Here is a 21,871-nt window from a genome sequence, read left to right on the forward strand (position 1 = left end):
AAACTTTGTCCCCAAAGAAAACATCACACTGGGCAAGCAGGAGACTCCTACTGTCCTATTAGGACATAAACACAGTCAGCAAGTTTTTTAATACAAATTTATTTGCCACAGATAACTCTACAATAAGTCAATAACAGCTGATATATAATAAAAGAACCAAAGTCTGTACTATACATAAGACACACAAAGCTAGGGGGGAGAGAGAGTAAGAGCTCTTTCCCCAACAGGGATAAGTGAGAAGAGTGACCACAAGTCTGGAGTTTCAGTCTATTGCAGGATTTCTCACCCCTAGAAGACTCTCAAAACATAGAAGCAAATTACAGCAAGATCCTGGAAAAGGAAACCTCTAGTTTTCCACAAAAGGACACTGTTGGTTCTCTTTGTTCAAGTCACTCCAAGCGCAGTTCCCAGATTTGAGGTTCCTGCTCAGATCCACTGTCACTTCCTTCTTCTCCCCAAGGTTCTCTCCCAAAACATGTCTTTTACCCTAGAGAAATTAAAAAACCAAACATACAGTGTAAAACACAAGTTAACTGAGGGTTAGTTATTCTCAGTGGAATACTTAGCCCATTTTCAGGCTTTTCAGCTCCAGCTCTCTTGTGAGAAGTTCTAAGAGTGATGGACTTATTTCTACAACCTAGAGAAAGAATGCACCGAAATGAGCAACATAAGGCAAAAAATACAGCCATTGAACAAGACTTGAAGGCGTCTAGGGACAAGACTGACCCACAGGAAAATACATAGGAAATCAACAAGCTCTACAGGCCTAGGAGCCCACAGTTCCAAACTGTGACCCTACAAACTAGAGAAATTGAAGGATTTGGGTTTTTTGCAGCCCATTCTCCCTCCCACAGTATGAATCATTAAGCTTTACCTGGCGAGGGGCAGAAGCACTGGGGGAATTATCATCTTGTAGGATGCTGAGGGGAGAGCGGCCAGTTCCACCAGATGTTGCCATGATTTTGTTGTTGGTCTTGCGCCTTACAGGCTTGCTCCCTAGTGACAGAAAGAAACATGTCAGTGTGTCACGACAAAGCTAGAGGATTTTAAATGCCTCATGGCCTTTATGATCTAGCTTGCTTGCCTGCACAGCAAAGACTGTTACCCAAGGACTTCTAGGTAAAGGCTCACAGAAAGGTTGAGGTTGGAAGGGACCGCTGGTCCAACTTCCCTGCTCCAGCAAAGCCACCTAGAGCCAGTTGCCCAGGACCATGTCCAGACATCTTTTAAATATCTCAAAGAATGGAGACTCAGTAACATCTGTGGGCAGCCTGCTACACTGCTTGGTCACCCTCACAGTGAAAAAGGGGTTTCCTGATGTTCAGATGGAGCCTTCTGTGTTCCAGTTTGTGCCCTTTGCCTCTGGTCACCACTGAAAAGAGTCTGGCTCTCCCTTCTGTATACCTCCCCTTCAGGTATTATGCATAAGATCCCCTTGAACCTTCTCTTCTCCAGGCTGAAGAGTCCCAGCTCTCAGTCTCTCCTCATAGGAGAGATGCCCAGCACAGAGTTTTCCAAAGCACAGTCTATATTAAAGACTCTTGGCACCACTCAGTCACAGCATTTAGATGCACCCTTGCTCCCCACCTCTTCCCAAGGAGAAACTCCAAGGTCCCACTGAACAGGCCTCCATGACCACAAGCCTGTCTCAGACGGGGGAGAGCTGCCATTTACCTCTTGATTTTGACTACCGATTGAAAACACTGTTCAACACCTGAAGGAAAACAGTTCAATAAAAGAACAGCTCCCAAAGGGGCCTGCCAGCTGCACAGCCTCAAGGCCAGGCTATCTGAGGCGGTGGGAGACAGCCAAACCGGGAGGAACGGACGCGGTATCTGCGAGCAAGCAAGCCTGGAGAAGGCACACGCGCCCGAGGGAGCTGATCTGCTCCTGTCAAGGGCCGGGCAGCTCCTCAAGTACACGGAGCGTGTTACCCCCACGCCGAGCACTCACCCGAGGAGAAGCTAGGCCCGGCAAGGTGCGCTGGCCGAGCCGGGGCCGCGCCGGGAGACAGCGGCCTCTCCGCCTCTTCCCGCGAGGCGGCGGCCGCCTCCGGGCCCGGGGAGCTCCGCCAGGCCGGCTCCTCCGCTGCCGGCTCCCCGGCGGGACAGGCCGCTCCCGGCGGCGACGGCTGCTGCGGCGCGGCCTCAGCCCCGAAGGCCTCGCTGAGCTGCTTGACCAGGCGGTCCACGCTGTCTGCCGGGGAGAGGGGGATGGAGGATGGGCTGAGCCGCCGGGCCGCGCCGGGCACCCGCCCCTCCCCGGGGCGGCCTCACTCACCGCTCGACTCGGCTCTCATGGGCGTGCGGGAGATACCGGGCGTGGGCGAGCGCGGATCTCGGTCCTGGCAGGCGCCCGCCGCCGGCTCGGCGGGGCCGGGCTGAGGGCTACCCGCCGGGGAGCTCAGCACCTGCGGGAAGGGCAGGCATGGGGGCGGCAGGCCGGGCCGGGGCCGCCTGGAGGGAGGGCAGGAGGGCGGGCGCCTACCTCGATAGGGGTGCGCAGGATACCGGCGCTGGGGGAGCGGGGGTCGCTGACGTGCGCCAGGTGCCTGTTGCAGGGAGCGGCGGGGGTGGCCGGGGCGCTGCCGGAGACCCCCATGGCGGCGAGCGCCGAGCCGCGCCACTCTCCCAGCCCACCCGCCGCACCGATTCAAATCTCCCGCCCGCCGGGCGGCGCCGCCCCATTGGTCCCCGAGGGGAGGCGGGGCCCCTCTCCGCCCCGCCCTCGCCCCCGCCCCACGAGTCCCGGTGTCCCGCGGGGGCCGCCCGGCGGCTCCGCAGCCCTCTCCCCGGCACGTCCCGCCTCGCCCGCCGTCAATCTCCGGGGAGCTCCCCGCCCCCGCCCCGCTCTACGTCGCTATTGGTCGAGGATTCCGGCACCGCCTCCCGCGGCGGCAGGAGGATGGCTGCGATTGGGCGAACCGGCCGGGGGGGTGCCGTGGGTCCGGCCCTCAGCCTCGCTGCCGGCGCGGGATTGGCCGGAGCCTGCCTGACCACGCTGCGCTCTGATTGGTTAGGGTGGGGCTGTGGGCGGTGCCGCAGTGAGCCGCTGTCATGGCGGAGCTGAGCGAGGCGCTGCTCTCGGTGTTGCCGTCCATCCGGGTGCCCAAGGCCGGCGACCGGGTCCACAAGGATGAGTGCGCCTTTTCCTTTGACACGCCGGTAAGCGCGCCCCGCGGCCGGTCCGCCCGCCCGCCCCGCCGGCCTGCCCCCCCTCGCTCCGGCCCGCTCCCGGCCCACCCGCCCGCCGGGGGCCGTCGGCGCGGGGCGCGATGGGACTTGTTGTTCCCCAGCGGCCGGGCCGGCCCCGCGGCCGAGCGGAGCGCCGGGCCCTCGGGGACTACGGCGCCCGGCGTGCCCCGCGACACGCCCCTCCCGGCCCCCGCGGCGCGCTGGGGGCTGTAGTTCTGGGGCCGGGGCGGGCGTGGGCAGGTCGCTCGCCCCGTTGCGGCAGCGGCGGCCCCGCACGCCTGGAGAGCGGGTGCCTCCCGGCACCCCGCAGCCCACCCCCCTCCGCCGCTGCGCGGGCTTGCCGGGACTTGTAGTTCGGCGGGGGGCCGGGGCGCGCCTTGGCGGCGGGGGCCGGGGGGGGCGGGCGGGGGTCCCGCCCTGCCCGGGTCCGAGGTGCACCTCCGGCCTCCCCGCGTGGCGTGGCCCGGCAGGCCCGGGGGTGATCGGTGCTGTGTCATTAAGATGGCAGTGGTCCCTTCTCCTGCCGTCTCCACCCCGCCGGCATCCCTGCTCCTCCCTCCCTACCCTCGCCTGGCCTAGGCGGACCTGGGGAGGCCCTTGGCGGCCGGAGGGCGAGATCCCCCCCACCTTGGCCTCCTCCCCAGGCGCCCGTCCGGGCCGTGCCCCAGCCCACCAGCAGAAATGGGCTGCGGTTGGAAGATACGGGTCCTTCGAGGAAGCAGCACACGGTAGCCTGGCCCTCTTTCCTTCCCCGAGCCCCACGGTGACGCCTGTCTGTGCGCTCCCTGCCCTGACTCTGTCCCAGCTGCTTAATGTTGGGAAGCAGGCTGAGAGCTTCTTAGCAGTGTCCCTCTTTTCCAGCCTCTGCGTTTGGGTCCCTCGGCTCTTTGATTTAAAAATGCTGAATGTGTGTGGTGTTTTCCAGGTGCTTGTGGGATGGGGAGGGCTCATTCTGTATACGTTTCGGAGCTACTCGCAAGCTTTTGAACGCAGCAGCAAGAATGAACGGTGGTCTGTTAACCTTCCTCACGTTGTATTTTGGCAAAGTTCCCTATGGCACTGGGAATTATGTTTTCAGACAAGGCGGGTGGCACGGTTTTGTTGGTAATGATTGCACCATGCTCTGAACGTGTGAACTGTGTGTGCTAAGAACCTTTTGTGAGACAAGCTCCTGAGGAAGCTCAGGCTTTCCTGGTTCAGTAGCATCCTGCCATAAATGAACAGGCAAATAGGTTTTCAAATACATCATCTTGACAGGAGTACCTGTTCTTCTGGGACATCCAGGCTGGGGTTTACCATCTTATTTCTGACTAGCTACTGAGTGGGTGGCATGTGGGAATGAGCTATAGACATGATTTAATGAATAATGAATAGTGTTCCTAGAGGTAACACTGTGCCTATCCTAGCAGTTGGAGTGGCACTCTTTACCACCTCCCTTCAGTTTTTATCTCTCCTTCCTTCCAGGAGTCAGATGGCGGCTTGTATATCTGCATGAACACGTTCCTGGGCTTTGGGAAGCAATATGTGGAAAAGCACTATCAGAAAACAGGCCAGCGGGTCTACCTGCACCTCAAAAGAACACGTAAACCGGTAAAAAATAAAAATACGTCGAGTCAAACTTGTTCTGAAATTGAGAGTTGGGATATGTGTCTGTATTCAATCAGATACAGAGTTTTCTCTCCTCAATTATAATTGATTGTTTTCTTGGTGAATTGAGGTACAGCAGTTCTTCAGCTTTGCTTATGTTGAATTGTTGTAAGAGTTGCCCACACTATTTCTGCCTGGCCTCCTTCTGTTTTCACAGCAGCTTAATTTCAATCCTTAAGGCTTGCCTACTCCCCTAATTCTATTTCCCTATTTCTTCTCAATGAAATAGAAGGAAGAAGACACCAACTCTAGTGCTGGGGACCCCCCAAGGAAGAAACCAACTCGCTTGGCTATTGGTAAGAAAGCACTTTTGTATCGCATTGTTCTTGTTTTGGACCAGTCCTCTGGAGCTGCCTGGCTTTGTGGCACGTCTGTTTTGCTTTTCCTGGGCTAGTTGAAGCTATTATCACCGACCTAATTCAAACTTTATGTTTTCTAGTGTGTCTTGGGTGAGCAGTTTCTGCAAAACAGTTGTTGAGGTGGTAGTGTTGTTCTGTGTTCAAAGTTGCATGGTGTTTTCTGTAGATAAATATGTTTTGCATCTTCTCTTAACTCCATATGCCTGACTCAGCTTGGTGTGGGTATAACCAGTGTGGGGCTGTTGCTTTATATGGACGCATCCAGTGTGAGGCTGAAGTGAGTTTGAGAAAATGTCTAAGTCTGAGAAAAGTAAGTTTGAAGTTTCTGATAGAAAAACTGTTTTTCTTAAACTTCTCAGATATTGAATTAGTGTTATTTATATAGATGGGGAAGAAGTGGGTAAATGCCCTATTAACATTTTTGTCTCAATAGCTCTTTGAAATACAAGGCTGATATTGGAGGAAATACATGTTAACGTTAAAATATTAAAAACAAGCCCTTTTTTGGAAGAACGGGGCTGGTGTTCCATTACTCTCTTGCACCAATTGAAAAGGCTTTCATGGCAACCAGTGAAGATGCTGCTTAGTTTGGAGCAGTCTCGGCTAGTAATTTCTGAGTCATTATGAGGATCCGTAAAGCAGAGGATAGGAACATTTGTAGCAGTAACAGGTTCTTGGCTCATGGGAAGCTGGCCACTAGAGGGAAATCCAGAACCTGGGCCGTGCACGTCCTGCTTTTTGCTCACTTTTTCCCTGGCTATGCCATTGTGTAGCAGACACCCGTTGATTCCGCTGCTGCCACAAGGCAAACACCAACATTAAGACTTTGAGCTGCTCCCTGTTTTTATGGTGAGGTGAATGGGGTCCCAAAGGTCAGTTCTAGCAAAATTGCGGCTAGAATCTACTTTTCTTCAGATGGCCAGTGCTTTTATGTATATGATCAGTCTGCATTATGAGTTATTTTTGCATCCTCAGTTCTACAAAGGCCTTGAGACAAGTGTTGTCACAGGGTCAGCAAATAGCTGCCTGTGATAACACCTTAGCAGCATGAATGGAGCAGGAGAGAATAAAAGGAAGTATTAGCCCTGTAAGGCTGTGATCTTAAGTCCAGGAGAGATCTTTTTTTTCACCTCTTTCTTAGCTAAACTGTGGTGGTTTAGCTAATCCTGACATGGGAGATTTTTTTAAAGTACGAGAAAGATTTAGGAGCAAAATGTTGTTGGCTGCAAAATGTAGCCCTTGATCTCCCCATACCTCAGCTTCCTTCTCCATAGGAAAAAAAGTCTGTAGTGCTTACCTCCCCTGCCTGCGTGTTGGTTGAATGACTTTTGGAGTCTGTGGTGTTAGATACAGCCATGGAGAGGGAGGCAGTATACCTCATGGCAAGCTGCAGGCTATATGTGGGGGAAACAGGGCTAGGAGGGAGACAGGCTGAAGACCCTCTTCCTCGTCTGGATCCTCAGAAGGTTCACATAACCACCTGAGGGGACCTCACCCGTCTGTTTTAGTTTGTTTAAGAGTTGAGGAATTGTGTAATACCCTGAGGGATGGTGTATTGCTTTACTCTGTGAAGTGATGACAGCACATCTCTCTGGGATGTGCTGAAGAGGAGCAGAAAGGGATTATCTGGGTATGTTGTTTCATGATGCTGGTGACTGTTTTCAGGTATTTCTAAGATCACTTGCAGCATCTGCATTCATACGTAGCAGTTTGTGCTTAGTCTAAAAATCATAGGTATCTGAGGAGAGAGTTGCAGGAGATATCATGGGAACCATGTATTTTTGTCAGTGTTTTAACCAAATGCAGTAATGGTTATCAGAAATGTGTCACACACAGAATTCTTGAGGCTGAGGTATTAAACAGCAAAAACTCGTATTCCCTTCAGAGATTTGTTGCAGCAACAGATCTCTGTTGCAGAGATCTATTGCAGTCACAGCATGCCATTTTTAAATAAATAAAGGAAATTTAGGTAAAAAAACCCATGGGGGTTACAGCTGCTAGTAAGTAATGGGTCTTCTGCCTGTTTCTTTCTGGGATGTAAGGTGTCAACATTTGGAGAACAGGAAAGGCCAGGGTTTTTTCCTGAGTACCTACATAAATCAGAAACTGATCACTCCACTGAAAATGTTACTTTTTGGTGAGCATCCATCATCACTCTTGGTCAATGACCTGTTCTGTATGGACTCTTGTTTCTGTTGCAACCTCAGGAAAGCACAGCTAGGTGCCCGTGAGAAACTACTAGCACTTTTTCTGTAATTCTGGATGTTCTGGTTCCAGAGGAACTCCTGGTTCTCCTTACTTAAGTTCAGAGCTCCAAACTGTCCTTACTGGAAGAGGCAAGAAGCAGAGCCAGACTCCTTAAAGATGCTGGTAGACTAGAGACCTTCACACTGGGTTAGAATATGATCCCTTTGTGCGCATCTCTGTTCATCACCTTGGATATACTGTGCAGGATGAACAGCAGTGCTTTATTATGGCTCTGTTCTGGCGACTGTGTCTCTAGAGCAGGTCTCTTCTCTGGTTGTAGTCAGGGTCTGGAGATTCCATTAAGCGTCTAAAAAGAGCTGGGAAAAGCAAACCTGTTGTTGCTTAGGCTTATATTTGCTCCTGTGAAGTCCACACCTCCAGCAGAAACTTTGCGATCCAAAAATAGAAGAAAGATTGTGGATCATTGATCTAGAGCTTTGCCTTATTTCATGTAAGCTGTGGGCAGAGAGGCCTCGGAAGCTATTTGGTTTTACCTGTTACCGCAATGTTTTTTCTTTCTGTAGGTGTAGAAGGTGGATTTGACATCACAGAGGAAAAGTTTGAATATGACGAAGATGTAAAAATAGTCATTTTCCCAGAGCATTTGGATATTCCTCGTGATGGGCTGGAGGGGCTACCAGACATGGTCAGAGACAGGGTATGTTTGGGTGGAGGGCTGTGTTTTCTGTTGGTAAGGAGGAAATGCGCCATTACAGGGAAGGAACCACTGGCCTGTAAAAAAAGATCCTGCAGAGCTGCAGTAAGTCTCAGCTTGCAGTAAGCAGGGTTGTCCTACACACTTACACAGCGCTTTATATTACAGAGCCCTGGCTTCTGACTGAGGCTCCTGAACGCCGCCCTAGTACAACTGCCTTGCTGATCTGAGCTTAGATGTGGAGTGTTGTGTCACTGGAAGCTTCTATCCTCGTGCCCTTCATTTTTTTTCTCCTGCTGTCCTAATTCCAGATTGCCAGTGCAGTCGAGGCCATCCTGACAGCAGATTCAGCCTCACGGAAGCAGGAGGTGCAGGCTTGGGACGGGGAGGTTCGGCGTGTATCCAAACACGCTTTTTCCCTGCACCAACTTCAGAACGATGTCCGCATCCCACCATGGTGAGCATAGTACTGAAACTAGCTGTATCGCTCTGTGTCCCAGACCTGCTCCTATCACCTACTTCTCCTGTCCAGATGAGACTTCCTTCGTGAGTCTCTGAGTGTGCCTCATCATAGTAAATTCAGGGGAAAAGGCGAACTAAGGTATTTCAGCATGCTCAGTGTTCTGAAGTAAAAGAGGAATGAGACTGCTCGTACTGTGGTCAGTGGGTAGTAATGGAGAGGGCTTGCGAGGTAGAACCCAAAGGTTTTCACTCTAATTTCTCTGTTCCTTGTCAACAGTGGCTGGAAGTGCAGCAAATGTGACATGAGGGAGAACCTGTGGCTGAACATGACCGATGGAGCCATCCTCTGTGGTCGGCGCTATTTTGATGGCAGCGGTGGCAACAATCATGCGGTCGAGCATTACCGGGAAACTGGCTATCCACTGGCTGTGAAACTGGGAACAATTACTCCTGATGGAGCTGGTGAGAAGGGGGATCCTCTGAGGGTTGTAGACGCCAGGCACTACTCAGGCTGACTGTGGTTTCTGACAAGGGGAGTCAGGGAGGATTTCCAGGCTGTTGTTGCCCATCTTATGGCCTGGAATATTCAGTGTCATCCTATCGGGAACTTTCCCACCCTGACCTGCTTCTTGTGGCGGGCAAAGAACCATCTGATAAAACCTTGCCTTCCTCCTCCCCTCCCTTGTAATTTGAAGAGTTTTAGGATAGTTATCCAGGTTGCCATCTTATTTCCTGCGGTGGGATGTTTATCAAAGAATTTTGCGTGCAAAGCCTGAGTAGAGAGTATGTGGCACAGTAACCCACTTTCCTCACTCCAGACATATGTGTACCTCTGTACCTTAATCAGTGACGAAGTTGTCTGTCTTGTCCCATGTTTTGGAGGCATCTCAGTGTTCTGTCTGTCATGCTACTCTCCTGAGAAAGGAGAGGAACCCCAACTACTCAGTTTGTCAAAACTCCCAGTTCTGAGCACCCTGTTCTCTTCATCCAGCAATGAATGTTAGATCACAGGCCATGATAAGTCTCTCCTTTTCCTCTGTGTTCCTGCATAGACGTCTACTCCTATGATGAGGATGATATGGTGTTGGATCCCAACCTGGCAGAACACCTTGCTCACTTTGGGATTGACATGCTCAAGATGCAGAAGGTGAGGGGAGGTTCTTCTGTAGGCCCAGAGCAGGAGGGAAGGAATTCTGATGTTTCTTAGCTGGATTCCAGCTTTCTATGGCTATGCAGAACCTTTGCTGTTCAAGAAACCTGTTTTTTAATCAGGCAGGGAGTTGCCTTGTCTGCCTTTCTTCTTCCATTGCCTTTTTTGTCTGTCTTCCCTGTCCCTCAGGTTTCCTTGGGGCTCTGTGTCAGTACTGTGGGAAGGGAGGTGCCCAGGCCATGAGCTTCGCTCCCTAGATTCAGTGTTAGTGTGTGATTTCCATGCCCCTTTAAAGGGGATGGTTCAGATTTCTCCCATGTTTATCATTCTTCCTTCTGTCCCAGGTATTCAAATATTCAAAAACAATTCTTGTATTTTCCTTTTCATTTAATAAAATAGAATGGATTTGACTTCTTCTTATGTTTCTCTATGGCATTGCCCTTTTCACACCTCTGATGTTCCCTTGAGTCTTCCTTGACTGTTTTTCCTGTTCTTTTCCTCCGCAGACAGACAAGACAATGACAGAACTGGAAATAGATATGAACCAGCGCATTGGGGAGTGGGAGCTCATTCAGGAGTCTGGCGTGCAGCTCAAGCCCCTCTATGGGCCTGGGTACACTGGTATCCGTAACCTGGGCAACAGTTGCTACCTCAATTCAGTGATGCAGGTGCTGTTCAGTATCCCAGACTTCCAGAGAAAGTAAGTGAGCTTAATCACTCCTTTCCATTAGCCTGGGATACCCTGGGATCAGTACAAAGGTCTCCTAGAGCTGGGAGCTTCTGTTACAGTAATTGGGCTCAAAACTGTCTTTACTAGATGACCCTGTATGTCCCTTAGAGCACTCTGTTTTCCTGTGCAGGTATGTGGACAAGCTGGAGAAGATATTCCAAAGTGCACCTTCGGACCCTACACAGGACTTCAGCACACAAGTGTACGTAGAGTTTTGGTGAGAGAAGGAAGGCTGAGGCTGCCTGGGTGCGTCCCCTCTGCGCTGCTACAATGTGCTTTGCTGCAGGTTTCTCCCTCAAGCCTCGCCTCTCTGTTTCTGTGTCCCATCGCCAGAGAGACTGATCCTCAGTGATCAATAAGGATCTAAGCCAAGAAATTTCAGCTGAATGCCCTAGATGGAGAGGACAGAGTGCACCTCAGTGTTCATGAGAGGCTCTTAAATGTATTATGTGGGGAACGCAGTACCATCTGTTACCACGGGGGGATTTCTGGTAGGCATATTCTATCTGCGTAACAGCAAAAAGGTGCGGTGGAGGGAGATGGCTAAGAGCAAAGAAATGTATAGATTTAGGCAACTTTATTCTCAGTGGATAATTTATATATGCTTAAAGAGGCTTCCTGCAAGAGGTATTGTGCGTGCAAGAGCAGGAGAATATACAGAAGAAGGAACACAAGATTTGGGAGGGTGTTGCATTTTAAACACATGAATTCTCTGCTACATCTGCTCTAAAACAGCAAAGCAGTACATGGAGGTTTGGGGTGGAGGAATGGAAGGTGACATTTGTGGAAGGGAGTTCAGTGGTAAGGGAGGATTCTAAATTTGGACAGCCTGGGGTGAGGTGTTCACTGAGGAGGGGATTAGGTTGAGACAGCCAGAGAGATTTTTGCCTGGGCAAAGGGAAGAATTGGTAGGATTTGGTTCCAGACAAATAGCAACAGTGATGGGGAAGGCTGGAGTGAAGTGGAATGGGAGAGTCTGAGCATAGGAGGAAATCGCTGAACATTAGTGTTGCCCATTAAGTGCCTCATGCAGTCATTCTTAATCTTTCCCCTGGGAAAATGTGATCAGTCTGCTCACAGCAATGCTATTTCTGGCTCAGACAGTTTCACTCTGCCCTATTGTCTCCTGCACAGTCAGCTAGATACGCTGCTACTTTTTGTCAGCCTGCAGCTTAGTCTGGCTGTTGCGCAGCTGCTCAGCACCAGCTGCCCTTCTGCGGGGAAAAGGAAGCTGTTCCTTTATGTTCTTCCCACCGTGCAAGCAGTGGTTGAGACTAGTAAGTCCTAGTAACTTTCAAGTCAAGGATGTCTCATGGGACCAGAGGGCAGACCAACATAAGATGATCTTGGCTGGTGCAGCAGAGAAAGCTTATCTCTGTGAGATTGTCAGTCCGTGGCAGTGCTAAAGCTGGATGGGTTGATGTGGCTTCTAGAGTATGTGAGATTGAAGAAACCATTTTGATGCTAATGGTGACTTCTTCATCATTCCAGAGCCAAACTGGGCCATGGACTGCTTTCTGGGGAGTATTCAAAGCCAGCTTCTGCAGAGGGGGAACAGCCGCCTGATCAGAAGGTGAGACTTGGACACGGCATCCTCCTGATGTGTGTGTTGCTTGAGGTATTGTGTGTATTACATGGGAACAGACAGAAAACCCTTTCTGAAGAGATGTTCTGGGGCTCATTCCAGGGCCCTGTTACCTGAAGAAAAGCATGGCTGAGAGTAGAGTGCTCCCTGCAGGGGTAAACGCTTGGCAAATGATGACAGCCTTTCTCTTCCGCTTTGTTGTTTGCAGGGTATGCAAAATGGCATTGCTCCACGCATGTTTAAGTCCCTCATTGGAAAGGGGCACCCAGAATTTTCCACGAACCGACAGCAGGATGCCCAGGAATTCTTTCTGCACTTCATCAATATGGTGGAGGTAATGGTTGAGTCAAATCATGGCAAAGCCCAGCTTTGTTGGCTTCCCACAGCAGGATGTGAGGAGCAGAGGTGAAAAGCTGACAGTGGGAGCAGAGAGAGGGGGAGAACACAGGGGCATGGGCCAGCTAGCACCTGCAGGAGCAGAGGGAGAGATGCTCGGGCATGTTTTCAGGGCTGATTCCTTGGAAGAATCTCTCTTGGGAATGGCACAGCAGGAGATGTAAGCTGTTGTTTTTAGGAGCAGGAACAGCATGGGTTCCTGGGGTACAGAAATCGTCTCTAGTTTACTCTGCTGTCTTTTTCCAGTGGACTGGGTACAGAAGTAAATACTCTTTAGCCATGTCCTGTGCGGAACCACTGCTACTGCAGATACTTATTTCTGCCATTCTGGTGTTACATCTATCCTTCTAATCTCTCCTTCTTCAGAGGAACTGCCGCAGCTCGGAGAACCCTAACGAGGTCTTCCGTTTTCTGGTGGAGGAGAAGCTGAAGTGCCTGGCCACAGAAAAGGTGAAATATACCCAGCGTGTGGACTATATTATGCAGCTGCCTGTGCCCATGGATGCTGCACTCAACAAAGGTGAGTGATGTGCCAAGGCCAGAACAATAGCAAACACTATGTTTGGACATTGTACTTTTATTATTACAGAACTCCTTAAATGAGAAAGGGACATCCTCAAGGACTGGCTTTGCCACTTCTGAAGCCAGATAGATCCTTCACCTGCTTTTGTGGCATTGGGCTGATTTCTTCAGAGGTGGTGTGGCACGGTGATGTCCCTCTAGAACCTTTCCCTCTGACACCACAAACTGGGCTGTGATTCAACAGCAAAACAGGACTGCAATAGCAGAACAGTGCTCTGGAAGACATTGTCTAATTTCTGCTCAGTTCTTAATGGCGTGTATCTACAGGCCTATTCTCCCCCTGGGTGTAGCTTACAGCAGTTGCTTTGTAGGTAGCTAGAGGTGGTCCTTGACTCCTCTGCTTTATTCTCTAGATGAACTACTGGAATATGAGGAGAAGAAGCGGCAGGCAGAGGAGGAGAAGCAGCCACTGCCTGAGCTGGTGCGAGCCAAGGTGCCTTTCAGCTCCTGCCTAGAGGCCTATGGAGCTCCAGAGCAGGTGGATGATTTCTGGAGCACAGCCTTGCAGGCCAAGTCTGTGGCTCTCAAGTGAGTGTGTGTGAGTTACCAGCCAGGCTATGACAAACTGGCAATAGCTGCATCTTTGGGGACTTCTTTTAGTTGCTTGGGGAAGAAGTGTTACCGAAGTTTTGTAGTCCTCCACACCCTGGGCCCCTGGAACATTGAAGCAGAGGGGGAACCAGTCTGCCAGTGCTGAAGTGATTGCCCCCAAGGAATTACAGTGGGCAGAACAGCAGTGCTAGTGAAATCCTTACCATCGGATTTCAGTTGTTGAGGGGCCATGAAAATGCAGTGATATTCCAGAAAGCTAGCAGCTTTTACTCTAAATTCAAATTTTAACTTTAAAATCAGTACTGACAGTATGGCAACACTGGTCTTGCATGGTCTCTAAAAGGAAGCATCATCTTTAAAGGAAGTTTTTAGCCATTAAAGTTTGAGCAAGACACTGAGTGTAACAGACACATGAGTTATTATAAAGAATGCTAACTCAAATGCTAATAGCAAGATTTAAAAAACAGCTTTAATTTGTCTTACTGCCTGCAGCACATGCAACAGTGCAAAGGTGTAGTGAGAAGATTACAAACTTAAGCAGCTTCCTGCTGTGATGCTGCTGACTGTTCTTCTGCAATGAAAGAGTAGTCCTCAAAGAACTGGAAGTGTTTTTCTAACACATATTCTGTTATTAAGCAACAGCTACTATCAGTGAACAGTCAGTAATGCAATCACATTGAACAGTAATGTTTTGCTTTTAAGTAGTGAGTTGTGTTCAAGCACTTTGTAAGAATTAGCATTGAATATATAATGTTGCTTAAATTAATTTTACAGGTTACAATTATCCCCCAATAATAAGTATCTGTCTTATTACTGCTTCTCCCTTCACACACATTCCCTTCTTGTTTCACAGATTCCAGACACCCTCTCTCTCAAATTGTCTGACTAAATAATATTCAGTCAAATTCAGTTAGCTTAAAATTCACTGCTTCTGCTTTGTATCTGCAGAAGTGCTCTTGTGCTTGAAAGCCTGTCAGTTTCTACAGCTGTATCTGTTGGTCTAATAAAAGGTGCTATTTCCGCTACATTCCTTAAGGGTTAGACTTTTAATTAAATACTAAAATCTGAGGAGGCTTGTAAAATGCAGGATTGGAAGATAGAGAACGTGTACTATTTTTCCTCATCCCCCAAGATTTTGTAAACGTTGCTTTTCGTCTCATCTTGTCAGAGCATCTGCTTTAGAAATGGTTCTGTGAGCAGCTTTAAGCTCAGCACAGGAGGGCTGCAGCGATTGTGTATTCCCCCTTAGGACATGCCTCCACCCTGCTCGCTGGTTTCTTGAATCAACTAGGTGCCCTCAATCATTGCTGGCAAAGTATTTAAAAGTATTATTTATCTCTTTCAGAACAACACGGTTCGCCTCTTTCCCTGATTATCTGGTGATCCAGATCAAGAAATTCACTTTCGGTCTGGACTGGGTGCCCAAAAAGCTTGGTAAGAAGGATGAGAAGTACCAAGCGTATAGGGATTGGGAGTCATATATGGGTGTTGTGGTCATTACTGCAAAGAGAAAAATACCCCAAAAGGAGCTGCAGACTGTAGCATATTGCATCCCCAGGGACTTACCCTTCCAGATCTCCCAACCGAGTCCTTTGTTTCTGCCCCTGTGGGGAGGCTGAGCAAGACTGTATCTTGCAGATGTCTCCATTGAAATGCCAGAGGAGCTGGATATCTCTGCACTGCAGGGAACAGGGCTGCAGGATGGAGAAGAAGAAATGCCAGACATCGCACCCCCACTGGTGACACCAGACGAGCCCAAAGGTAGCCTGGGGTTCTATGGCAACGAGGACGACGACTCCTTCTGCTCCCCTCACTTCTCCTCTCCGACATGTTAGTGATTCTCCTCCTCTCTTCCTGATGCCTGCCTCATGTCCTTGCTCTCCCTGTCTTGTCTGCCATGCTAGCCGTTTCCACCTGCTCAGACTTTCCCTGTCCCTCTGTCAGCAAACGCCGGCTGCCTCCCTTGCGTGCCTGTTATGCAAGGGTGTTATGCAAGGGAGTTTGTTGATTCCTGTTCTGTGGAAGATGGGGAGGTGGCATGTCTAGTGCATTTAGAGCGGACGGAGCTGGGGTTTATACAAAATGTAACTGGTAGAGGTATTTTATTTTCACAGTGGGAGGTGGGGTTTGGAGGGTAGGGAAGAGCCAGTGCTCCTGAGCTCACGAGTTGAATCCTTTTGTTCCCTGGGGTGCCTGTGTGTGAGACTGCGCTGCTGAAGAAGAAAGGTAGCAAAGGTTGATAAGAGCAGAGAGATGGAACTTGAGCAAAATGAAGCCGGGAAATGGTGGCTCCGGGGGGCGGGGGCTGTGTGACACTGCACAAAACAGAGTCGGCAGGGCTGGGTGGGAGTGGGTGGCTCTAATCTCTGTCCTCCCACAGCGCCCATGTTGGATGAGTCAGTGATTATCCAGCTAGTGGAGATGGGCTTTCCCATGGACGCCTGCCGCAAAGCCGTGTATTACACAGGGAACAGCGGGGTTGAGGCTGCCATGAACTGGGTCATGTCACACATGGATGATCCAGGTAGGAGACCACATGGCCGTGGTGAAGCTTGTTGCATCTGGGCCATTGTACTTCCTGTCCCACTACCACAGTGGAAAACTGAAGTAGTTGGGACCTCCGACCGTATCTCTCTTCGAGAGACCTAACTGAGCTGTGTTCTGTTTCCTGCTGCAGACTTTGCTAACCCGTTAGTTCTCCCTGGATCCAGTGGACCAGGGTCAACTATTGCCTGCCCAGACCCTCCTTCAGAAGACAGCGTGGCCACCATTGTCTCCATGGGCTTTTCCCGGGACCAGGCTATGAAAGCACTTAGAGCCACGGTGAGAGGCGGGGGTGACATCAGAGTGCAGGGGTATTGTCAGGAACAGGGATTCCCAAGTTCACAGTCTTCTCTTCTTCCTTCCAGAACAACAGTCTGGAGCGTGCTGTGGATTGGATCTTTAGTCACATTGATGACCTTGATGCAGAAGCTGCTATGGATATCTCAGAGGGGCGCTCGGCAGCTGAGTCCATCTCTGAATCTGTCCCTGTGGGTCCTAAAGTGCGCGATGGGCCTGGAAGTGAGTTCCCAGCAGTAGGAGTGTGGATTTGGGGGTGCAAACTCGACACGGCTTTGTCCTCCCTGATCGATGCAGTACCGCAGGTTTTGGCAGCAGCTGCCGCAGAGCTGGTCTGGTTGTTGAGGTGGAAGCAGGGAGGAAAAGGAGAGGGATAGCAAAGTAGGGTCTGAGAAGCCCGTAGAAGAGAGGCAGAGGAAGCGTCACCAGGTGAAAGATGGGAAGGGCTGTGCTGCTTTTTCCCAGTCATCCTGGGGGAGGCTTTTCTGTTCTTCAGGCTCCCATTGAAAAACCAGGTTCCAGTCTCTGTGCAGAATCGGTGCCGGAGCTGCTGGGTGCCGTAGGGCGGGGAGCCTGCCGTTGCCCACCCGGCACCCGTCGGCAAAATAAACAATTGGAAGAGAGAAGGCGGAGTGGCAGTTACCCTCTCCTGTTCCCCTGCACCAAATCCTTACAGTCACACTTGATGGGGACCTACTTCTAAATTATCGCGCAGCAGAGCTTCCTTCAGGGATCGTTTTCTAGAGGGGGCCTTGCACAGGGTGTTTCAGGGTAAGATGCCTTTCTTTGATCACTCCTCTCTTCCGTTCTCCTCTCCAGAATATCAGCTGTTTGCCTTCATCAGCCACATGGGCACTTCGACTATGTGCGGACATTACGTTTGTCACATCAAGAAAGATGGCAGGTAAGGATTTTTTACAGCGTAAGGGGACTCTGAGGGACAGCTTTAAGTTACTGTTTCTTCAGAGGTTTTGGGGGGTCGGGGATGAGAGCAGGCGAGGGGAATCGAGTCATGTCTCAGCCACAGAATGGTGTCCCTGAGCTCCCCTTCTGCCTGTTGCAGGTGGGTGATCTACAACGACCAGAAAGTCTGTGCTTCTGAGAAGCCCCCCAAGGACCTGGGCTACATCTACTTCTATCAGCGGATTCCCAGCTAGAACATCCCTTTGCTGTGTGCGGTGGGGGGAGCGCGGGCTGAAGGTGTGGGGGGGGGAAGGGGTGGGGACAGTGAGGATGAGAGCGGGATCCATCTCCCCCGCTCCTCTTTCCCCACTCCACCCTTCATGGCCTCTCAGTGGAGGCGCGGCGGGAGACAAGAGTTCCCTGACGAATGGACGGGGGGGGGGGCTGGAGCCCCCGCGGAGGGGGTCCGGGGAGGGGTGGGGGGGTGGGAATAATCTGTTTCTGTAGGAAATGTCCTCACTGTCCCCACCCCCGTGTGACACACAGCCCTAGTGCTTTGCTGCTTGGTGGGATGACGCCGCCTCCTCGCTGTCTGGAAGGGGAGGAGGGGGCTTGTGTGTACGTGTGGCTTGTGTACGGGGGTGGGGGGGTTCCTCCTGCCTGCCCTGCCGGGCGAGGGCGGGGGGCAGGCACCAGGGTGGGCCCTCCCCCTCTTGTGTGCCCTTTACATGCCAAAATACACGAGGGACAGAATAAAAGTCGAAATACCCGCCCGTTTGGTTTCTGTCCGCCTTGCTACGGGCGCTCCGGGAGCCGAAACACGAGTGGTCGTGGCGGGGGGAGCACGGATGGGGCGGCAGAGACACACACACACACACCCCGCCCCCCCCGCCCGCTCCGGGCTCGCTGTGCTGGCGGGGGCGGGGCCGAGAGGGGGCGGGGCTTCAGGCGATAAAACCGGGCGCCGGGAGCCGCGCGCGCGCGCCGCCGCCGTTGACCTTCGCGTCTCCTCCGGTGCCGGTCCCGGTCCGCTCCCGCCATGGCGCCCAGGAAGTTCTTCGTGGGGGGCAACTGGAAGATGAACGGCGACAGGAAGAGCCTGGGCGAGCTCATCCACACGCTGAACGGCGCCAAGCTCTCCGCCGACACCGGTGAGGGCGCGGCCGCACGTAGCGCACGTCCCGCGCGGCGCCTCTCGGCCCGCCGGGGCCCGGGGAGCGGCAAATGTCAGAGGGCGGCGGGGGGTTAAATATAACTCGGCGGGCGGGGGATAAATATACCCGCGAAACCGGATCCGGGGCCGCGGACACGTGTGGCCCCCCCCGGGTCGCCTGCGGCTGCACCCCTGGGCGGCGGGGCCTCCCCCCGCCCCTCCCGGCGGGAGCGGGTGGCCCGATGGCGCCGGGGCCGAGTCCCCGGGGCCCTGCGCTTCTCTCCCTTGGCCTTGCCCCTGCCCCACCCCGTGTGCTCCCGGGCCCGTGTTTCAGCCGAGCCCCTCCGCCGTACCCGGTGGCAGGCCCAGGCGTAACCCGATGCTGCCCTTTCGCCCCCCCGCCCGGTGCAGGCGGGGCGGGATTCTCGCCCGGTACCTCAGCTGGGCCCGTTCCAAGGGACCCCCGTGAGCCGGCCCTCGGCCCGGTGTCACCTGTCTGCCCGCTGGAAAGGGCTTCCTCCCTGCTCCCGAGTCATCGGATAGCAGCGCTGTTCCTGCTGCAGAGGGTCCCCCAAATGTCAGCGAGGGGGGGCAGGCTGCGCCTTCCCGGGCGCGGGGGAGGGGAGAGAGGGGTGACCTCTCCAGGCTGGGATTAGGGGTCGGTGGCTGGGTCCGGTTTCTGCCCTTTGCCTGGCTCAAGGGTAACCACCTTCTCTGCCTTCCAGAGGTGGTTTGTGGAGCCCCCTCCATCTACCTTGACTTTGCCCGTCAGAAGCTTGATGCAAAGATTGGAGTTGCAGCACAGAACTGTTACAAGGTACCAAAGGGTGCTTTCACGGGGGAGATCAGGTGAGCCCAGATAAGAGCAAAGCTGGGGTGCCTCTGCAACGGGAATTTCCTCCAGAGGTGTGAGTCATCTCCTTTCTCTTAGCCCAGCAATGATCAAAGATATTGGAGCTACATGGGTGATCCTGGGCCACTCAGAGCGAAGGCACGTTTTTGGGGAGTCTGACGAGGTGAGTGACCCTGGAATGGAGAGCTGGTCCCGCTTGAATGTGCCTGCAAGGGCTGTAGGAGTGAGCAGTTAAAACATGACTACAGTATCGGTTGCCTTGTTTCTTTTCCATGCCCAGTTGATCGGGCAGAAGGTGGCTCATGCTCTAGCTGAGGGCCTGGGAGTCATTGCCTGCATTGGAGAGAAACTGGATGAGAGAGAAGCTGGCATAACGGAGAAGGTGGTTTTTGAACAGACCAAGGCCATTTCTGGTAAGGGAAGAAAATGGATGCTTTTTTCTGCTTTGGATATTTGGGAAATGGCCATCCTGGCCTGCCTTGTAAGGCCATAATGGCCATCCTGGCCTTTTCTGGAAGGCTTGCAGATACGTTGCTGCAAATATTCACACGCAATATTAACACGGTCACATTAATAAAAGGTCTGCGTGTTCCAGAAAGTTTTTCAGCTCTGCCCTTCCCAGCATGGGGTACTGTGCTTACCTGTACCTTCTCTCTCTTCCCCAGATAACGTGAAGGACTGGAGTAAAGTGGTTCTTGCCTATGAGCCAGTTTGGGCTATTGGAACTGGTAAAACTGCAACTCCCCAACAGGTATGAGCAAGGGGAAGGTGGCTGACTAAATGGCCAACTGACCCTTTCCACTCCAGAGATTTTGTTGAAGATTCTCTCTGAAGACTTAAAAGATTTAGAGAAGCTTTAAAGATTCTCTCAAAGAGATTCTCTCTTTTCTTTGGAAAAGGGAATTGTATGCAGAATGGCTCACCCCTCAGTGGGACTCTTTCTGTTCTGTTGCAGGCTCAGGAAGTTCACGAGAAGCTGAGAGGGTGGCTGAAAAGCCACGTGTCTGATGCTGTTGCTCAGTCAACTAGAATCATCTATGGAGGTAAATGAGTCCGAAGCCCCTTTCCAGCGCAGGGAGCACTTAGTTTCTCTGTTGGTGCAGTTGTACAGCGTGCTCTGCTGGTGAGGAAGCTCAAGATTGTCACAGCATGAAGAGCCACCTACTAGCTTGTTTGGGTAAATGGGAGACAGTCTTACTGTCTGCATAGTAAGAGGTGGCTAGTACCTTGCAGGTCTTTACTTTTGCCCTGGCCCTCTTTTCTAGAGCTGGCCACATCTGACCTTTTAAATACTGCTCCCTTCTCAGGTTCAGTCACTGGCAGCAACTGCAAGGAGCTGGCCTCTCAGCACGATGTGGACGGCTTCCTTGTTGGTGGAGCTTCTCTCAAGCCAGAGTTTGTAGATATCATCAATGCCAAACACTGAAGCAGCCTGTGAGGAGCAGTCCCTTGTGGTTAAGAGCAAGAAATGGAAGCAAGAAGGGACCTTTCATTGCACATGTCTCAGTACAGAGGCCTCCTCTGAGGCTTTTTCCCCTCCACGGTCATTGTTCTAGCTGTGCTGCTAACCTCCACCACCACACTGGAGTCCTGTAGTGGGCGCTTGTCTCGGCAGAGTCTTGACAGCCTCCTCTCTGAATTGGCAAAATCCTCGGTTGCCTGTTGACCTGGAAGAGCCCACAGTCAACCCGGCCAGTGCCTCCCCCTTTCTCTGCGGCGCTGCAGGGAGAGGGGGGCCACCAGTGCTGGGGGAAGGAAAGAGAAACTACAGTCTTGCATCCTACAGCTCCATCAGCAAGGAGCCTGTCAGCTTAGACCCTTGTGAGATGTCTTACCTGACCTGTGTCCTGTACTGAATAATAAATGAAAACAAGAAAAAGCAAAGGTGTGTCCTGGATCTTACTCAGAAGCAGCTGGGGACAGGCAGTTTACAGAGTTCACTTCTTCTGGGGGTAGCTGATTGCAGAGAGGCTAGTGTGGACTTTAGGGGGGTGTTTCTGAGGGCCTGCCATCACCCTGGTAGGCATTGCACAGATCTTGCTATTGTGTTTCACCTGCAGTGTGCCCTGAGCATCGTGCTTCTCTCCTGTTACAGCTCCTCTTTGGGCCCACGGTGATTTGTGTGCACTCTACTCCAGTAGCTGCCGGAGCACCTGGCTGCCCCACTAGTGAGCTGATCTCTGCAGGCCGGCTTGGTGCTCATCCCTTCTCTTTGCCTGTGAGGACTGGTAACAACTTTGCTGCTCGTTAGATGTGGAGCAGAGCAGCCTGTTCTTTGTGCAGGGAAGGTTTTTTAGGCTGTGTGCTGGGGTTGTGCTGACTGCCTGCTTTCAGACGTGTGCTGATGGGTGAGAAAGCGAGATGAGATGTTCTTTCCCAGCTGCTGCACCAGCTAGGAGATTTTTAGATACTACTAAGGGTAATGAAAAAGGAAGTGCCCCAACAAGCTGGAGCGTAACTGTGAGGCAGCATATCCTTGGGAGCCTACAGGCAGCACATGGCATGGGGGGGGCGGGCGGGCCCAGCCCGTGCTAAAATGGCGCTGAGACCAGCCCTGGATTG

The 21,871-nt window shown here is 52.1% G+C and overlaps 3 protein-coding genes across 6 annotated transcripts; 2 read left to right on the plus strand and 1 right to left on the minus strand.

Annotated features, from left to right (window-relative positions):
* Positions 1-82: 82 nt before the first annotated feature.
* On the minus strand, positions 83-2,725 carry CDCA3 (cell division cycle associated 3). Of its 3 annotated transcripts, none has more exons than XM_074855039.1 (5): positions 2,488-2,725; positions 2,281-2,410; positions 1,954-2,196; positions 875-996; positions 83-487 (listed from the first exon to the last, which is right to left on the minus strand). In XM_074855039.1, exons 1-5 carry the CDS (start codon positions 2,599-2,601, stop codon positions 347-349), a joined length of 750 nt encoding a protein of 249 aa, XP_074711140.1. In that variant the 5' UTR covers positions 2,602-2,725; the 3' UTR covers positions 83-346. The 3 variants fall into 3 exon arrangements, with proteins under 3 accessions (XP_074711140.1, XP_074711158.1, XP_074711149.1); XM_074855048.1 differs by lacking the exon at positions 83-487 and adding an exon at positions 534-637; XM_074855057.1 differs by lacking the exon at positions 1,954-2,196.
* Positions 2,726-3,024: 299 nt separating this feature from the next.
* Positions 3,025-17,723, plus strand: USP5 (ubiquitin specific peptidase 5). 2 transcript variants are annotated; one of them, XM_074854905.1, is made up of 20 exons: positions 3,025-3,164; positions 4,659-4,784; positions 5,071-5,137; positions 7,972-8,105; positions 8,414-8,559; positions 8,842-9,026; positions 9,617-9,711; positions 10,221-10,414; positions 10,575-10,646; positions 11,936-12,017; positions 12,238-12,363; positions 12,792-12,945; positions 13,361-13,535; positions 14,905-14,993; positions 15,198-15,389; positions 15,940-16,083; positions 16,237-16,382; positions 16,469-16,622; positions 17,220-17,304; positions 17,464-17,723. In XM_074854905.1, the coding sequence occupies exons 1-20, from the start codon at positions 3,057-3,059 to the stop codon at positions 17,555-17,557; spliced, it is 2,568 nt and encodes an 855-aa protein (XP_074711006.1). In that variant the 5' UTR covers positions 3,025-3,056; the 3' UTR covers positions 17,558-17,723. The 2 variants fall into 2 exon arrangements, with proteins under 2 accessions (XP_074711006.1, XP_074711007.1); XM_074854906.1 differs by having other exon boundaries at positions 15,198-15,320.
* Positions 17,724-18,242: 519 nt separating this feature from the next.
* TPI1 (triosephosphate isomerase 1) lies at positions 18,243-21,193 on the plus strand. The gene is made up of 7 exons (XM_074855068.1): positions 18,243-18,454; positions 19,182-19,305; positions 19,388-19,472; positions 19,590-19,722; positions 19,975-20,060; positions 20,265-20,352; positions 20,617-21,193. Exons 1-7 carry the CDS (start codon positions 18,343-18,345, stop codon positions 20,733-20,735), a joined length of 747 nt encoding a protein of 248 aa, XP_074711169.1. The 5' UTR covers positions 18,243-18,342; the 3' UTR covers positions 20,736-21,193.
* Positions 21,194-21,871: the final 678 nt, after the last annotated feature.

This window comes from Strix uralensis, chromosome 2 (genome assembly GCF_047716275.1).
Source record: "Strix uralensis isolate ZFMK-TIS-50842 chromosome 2, bStrUra1, whole genome shotgun sequence".
NCBI classification, from domain to species: Eukaryota; Metazoa; Chordata; class Aves; order Strigiformes; family Strigidae; genus Strix; species Strix uralensis.